Source organism: Mytilus edulis, chromosome 4 (assembly GCF_963676685.1).
Source record: "Mytilus edulis chromosome 4, xbMytEdul2.2, whole genome shotgun sequence".
Lineage (NCBI taxonomy): Eukaryota > Metazoa > Mollusca > Bivalvia > Mytilida > Mytilidae > Mytilus > Mytilus edulis.
This window is the reverse complement of record NC_092347.1, coordinates 91,479,435-91,484,962: the sequence shown is the minus strand read 5'-3', so window position 1 is coordinate 91,484,962 and position 5,528 is coordinate 91,479,435. Positions and strand designations below refer to the sequence as shown.

The 5,528-nt window shown below is 33.3% G+C and overlaps 1 protein-coding gene across 1 annotated transcript; it reads left to right on the top strand.

Annotated features, from left to right (window-relative positions):
- Positions 1 to 412: 412 nt before the first annotated feature.
- Positions 413 to 1,045, top strand: LOC139521608 (beta-1,3-galactosyltransferase 5-like). Its single transcript, XM_071315086.1, has one exon. It carries the CDS (start codon positions 413 to 415, stop codon positions 1,043 to 1,045), a length of 633 nt encoding a protein of 210 aa, XP_071171187.1.
- Positions 1,046 to 5,528: the final 4,483 nt, after the last annotated feature.

Below are 5,528 nucleotides of genomic sequence, written 5' to 3'. Positions count from 1 at the left end.
TTTAATTAACAGTTATTCAGGAATTCAAGGAGGACTGGAAAGGAATATTACATCAAATATTATACCAAATATCCAAACCCAATTTGGTAAAAGATTGACAATACAGAGGAAGTTATTAATCAGAAGCAAGGGGGTCATAACATACAACGGACGAAATATCTCAACGGATTTTGAATTATTCTATATGAACGTATCAACCAACAAACTGGTAGACCCTCTAATTCACAAACATCGATATTCTTCGTTACGTAATACGGGAACGACTTGTACTGAAAAACATGTATTTTTGTTAGTTCTTGTTTATTCCGCAACATACAAATTCGACGAACGTCATATTATAAGAAAAACATTTGGATCTGTTTCCAAATTTGACAATAAACTTATTAAATATGTCTTCGTACTTGGACAAACCATGAATGATACTCAACAAAAAGAAATTGAACAGGAAAGTGTCAAATACAGAGACATTATACAAGGAAATTTTATGGACAGCTACAGAAATTTAACATATAAACGAGTATTTAGTTTGTTTTGGATGAGTAGATTCTGTTACAATGTGACGTATGTCATCAAAATTGACGACGATATTACCATCAACATCCCTGTTCTTATTCCTTACCTTAGCAATAAACAAAACAAAACCAAGGTTTTAGAATGTTTTCTTCTGACCAAAGCTAGACCTCGGCGTGGTAAACGTAATAAATGGTATACATCTCCGTCGGACTACCCATTTGCAACGTTTCCTCCTTATTGTGCCGGACCTTCTTCCATTATGTCCCTTGACGTTATACAAGAAATGTATGAAGCGACAACAATAATGCCTTTCTTTTGGCTGGAAGATGTTTATGGCGGTGGATTTTTACCGTGGATTTCTGGTGTAAGAATAGTCCATCCGAAATATTATATAAAAGCTTTGCGAGCAAGCTTGAAAGACAAGCCTTGCCATTTGTTTTACATAAATAATTCAAAAAATACGAATCATTCATACGTTATGTGGAAAAATGTACAAAAAACTTACAAAATGTCAGTAAGTGTTGATAATTGATCTACGGTTAAATAGAATTATATTTTTGGAAAAAGTTGAAAAGAAATTTAATCGACAAAACAATTTAAATATTTAGATATTTGTTTATATATCAATGTCAATTGTTTCTTTCTTCTCTTTTTAATAACTATATTCGATCCACATACTTCCACAAGAATAATTACGAAATATTTTTATGGTTTCAGCCAAAAATGTTTTTAATCATTAATCTGTTTTTTGTTTATTTCAAACAAATAAATCATACACAGGACATGCATACAATATACTACATGTAAGATATGAACTATCTTAATTATGAATACATTTAAGTTGGAAATATTAGACTTTTTCTATTGAACGGATGATGAGAAAAAGATTTAAGATAATAATACATTAAAAAAATATTAAAGGAGTGAAAAAATTAAAAGAAGAAGAAAGGGAAAAAGGAGGAATTACTAATATTCAATTAAATACATATCTATGATTTAAGATTTATATATGTTTTATCCAAATATACCTGTTTTATGTGAGCCAGACAGTTTTCAAGTTTATTTGTCTTTAACTATCATTATGTTAGTTCTAATAAAATTTGGCTTTTTGACAATATGACAATTAAGAAAAAAGGTAAAATATAAGGACCCTAAAGTCGATGATAAAACAACCATACCAAAGAAAAAAACTCTTACAGACAACATCATGACCATAAGAAAGGGGAATATTAAAACAAAATTTAAATGCATACATATTATCCTATTGGACAGAACAATACTAAGAAAGGGACTAAATCATATCAATGCATTACTCTATCAATCATCTTCGCCTGGAAGGATTTACTGTTTTTCACTTATCATAGGCCAAATACAATTGCTCCTCGTTATACTTGTTTGACGGGACTGCTTCATGTAGTAAATGTGGTAGATACTTAGTAGGCTGTTGGCAGTTGAGCTAAAGAAGTACTTCTTTAGCTCTGCCTTGTAACACAGAGATCCCGGGTTTCGTGTCCCGGTACAGACAAGCAACTTTGTAATGAAATTCATGCTCTTTGGTTACACTTGAATAATATTCAGTCAAAACCGTGACAGTCCTTACTGAAGACATTGCACCAATGCTATCGTCGTCACCGCTGAGATCATTATCTATGCATATCATACCACATATATATATTTATATTTATCTCACCTCGCTCATATGGAATATACTGTCCCCATATGTATCGTATTATGTCCCTAACACACCATGTTACTGATAATATTGTAATGCCGTCAACCCCCCTTTTGAATATGCTGTGTTATTAAGTACAAATAATAATACGGAGATGTCTGTGAGATGATATGCTTTGCATATGAGTGTATTCGATACGCTGATTACACTAAAATTGATTTAATTATATTGTGTTTCAAGTGATGTTATGAGTGTAATTTACTCGCGATGACCAAGTTTGTTCCCGGAGTGCCGGTACCTTTAGTTCTGATGTTTATTTGAGATATTAACCTTTTTCATGTGTTCCTAAGTTATCCTGTTGGTGTAATAACCTTCATGATGAATACATATGTTAGTTCTTAATGATTTTAAGCTGGAAAACATCTTTATTTACATAAAATGTCCAGTGTTTACATTTTGAATTGCCATTTCGGGAATTTCCCTAATTAGAGAGATGGTTGCTGATTGGTCCGACTTATGTAAGAGAGTCTGTGATTGGCTGACATTCTTATAAAACTAAAATGATCAACTACGGAAAGCAGTAATTGTTGTGGTTTGGAATTGAATGTTATGAAACACCAAACTTGAAATCTCGGAGAATTTAGGAGGAAATTAGGAGACGAATTAGGGAGACATTAGGAGGAAATTAAGGAGACAATTAGGGAGACATTAGGAGGAAATTAGGAGACTTTAGGAGGAAATTAAGGAGACAATTAGGGAGACATTAGGAGGAAATTAGGAGACTTTAGGAGGAAATTAAGGAGACAATTAGGGAGACATTAGGAGGAAATTAAGGAGACGAATTTGGGAGAAGCTGGGAGTAAATCTCGGTGACTCAGTTTGGGTGGTAATAGTTGGTGACAATATATGTAGAGGGTAAATTATACCTATAGTTTTAATTATCAAAGAGATATATGTCTTGGTGACAATAATAACCTTTAGTATTTATATACAGATGGTTATTTTAAATAGATGTTGTTGAATTAAGCCGGCTACATAATTTTATAGGTGTTCTTTTATTGAGACCCTTTGTAAGCCTGAATGAGCTATATGCTAATGGTAGTTTTTTTAACTAGTCGACTGAATCTACAGAGTGGTTATACTCTGGATTGTTATATATATGTGTGTATATATATTTAATTAGTTAGACCAACCATACCAGGAACCCAACTTCCAAACCAGAAACAGCTAGAGCCTTCACAGCCATTTTAAGATTGTTAAATAAATTATCACAACTTTTATATGCTTTGTCTTTTATTTATAAATAATAATTATATAACATTTTTCTAGGTTAACGAATCTGTAAAGTGTGTTGGTTCGACGGTATTCCAATTAGACGTCGGGCCATACATCTTATAGTAATATAAACCATACCAGTTAAAGAAATCCCTTTTATTTGTAACCTGTTATCTCTGGTGTCCGACTCTAACACCAGGGAGGCAGCGTTATATTTGGTGGCAGCGGTGGGATACATTTATAGAGTCTGTTATTGTTTGTACAATTACATAATTTAATTATAAAACCAAAAATTATAATAAGAATGGATGATTCAAACGTTGTTACGTTTGGCCCACATCTCAATGAGATTGTTGATGAAGCAGATGCAACTATGCATGAAAGTTTATTAGAGACACAAAGTTGTGAAATTTTTAAAAGAACGGAGAGAATGATGGCAGAGGCACGGGCAGAAATGAAACTCCGGATGGACAAATGTTTTTCCGATTTTTCAAATGATATGAACCAGATGTTTGCAAAATTTGAAGGGCAAGCTATGAAACGTAGGTCCACCCCAATTTTAGGACGGGGAATTGAAAGTACAGCAAATAGTCTGGAACACATAGTCAGGCACGATAAGACTGATAAAAATAACAGTCATATTTCACATATCAGACAGTCAAAACCTGATATCTCATGCAAAATAAAACCACAAATCTATGACGGTTCGGATGATTTGGAGGAGTATTTGACACAATTTGATTTATTGGCAGAAATAAATGATTGGGACCCTAAAACTAAGGCCTTACTTTTGGCTAGTAGTTTATCTGGAAGTGCTCGGGCTATATTAAATGAAATCACTGATCGGGAACGGCACGATTTTGAGTGTTTGGTTAATGCTCTGAAAAATCGGTTCGGTTCGATGAATAGGTCAGAAATTTTTAGGGCTGAGTTGCAAACAAGGGTAAGAATGAAAAATGAAACACTGCCAGAACTGGCACAAGCTATAAAGAAACTTACACGTAGGGCTTACCCGGATACTACTGCTCTTGTTATGGACACATTGTCCCTCGATTATTTTATCGATGCAATTCCTGAGACTGATATACGCATCCGAGAGAGGTTGGACCAACTTCAATAAATGAAGCAGAGAATATTGCTGTTAGACTTGAAGCTTTACGTATAGCTGATAGACAGAAAGGTCGGAATGTTCGTACAGTCGAGACTGAAACACTGTAGATCATTGTATATAAAACAAAACAAAAATCATAAAGTTAATCAATGTATTAGATTTTTGTTAAACTCTTCAGAATTAATAAGTAAAAGCAAATTTAGAAATAAAGTTAAATACTCATGTATTTTAAACATGATCTTTTTTTATTGGACGGAAATAAAAGATGTCGCCATTTGTGGAATAGGTTTTATGTATAAATATTATGTTGATATCCTTTCACTAAGGATGGCTTACTAGTTATAAAGATGAGGTTATACCCTGTTTTAAAATGAGAGATAATGTCTCATGTAAAATTTCCGAAGCGGAAATTGTAGAAGTTAATGCTACAGAGATAAACTATTACTCACGGCACAGTCTATGGTCGCGCTAACTAAAATTCTGTTGGGATTTGTTTTAAACTAACGAACATTTTGGGTGAAAATACTGCACTATATTGGTAATTTTAGTTTCAGAAATTTTAATATTAAAACATAGAAAGTCATTTGACAGTTTGGTTAAAACTCTGGTTATGTGGTACTGTGCGATTGTTCAACACACAGATAGGATGATTTTTAAATGATTGCAATCTTAATGAGAGGCCCTATGAAAAGAATGGTTATCTATACTCTTAATAAAGAAAATTAAAATAAAATATGTTGCTAGAAAGACTTGTCTCAGTTAAGTACTGAAATGTAGATGTTTTGGCCTGGCCAGTCAAAATATGAAACCTGAAGGTATGTTTCTTGGGAGAGTTGATCAGAAAAGATAGAGTACATTTTGGTCCGTAAATAACGAGAGGTACACAACGAAGCACCTTCCTAAGAAGGCTGCGTGCACCTAAAATATTTCACAGATCGTATAGTACTGGAGGTGGTG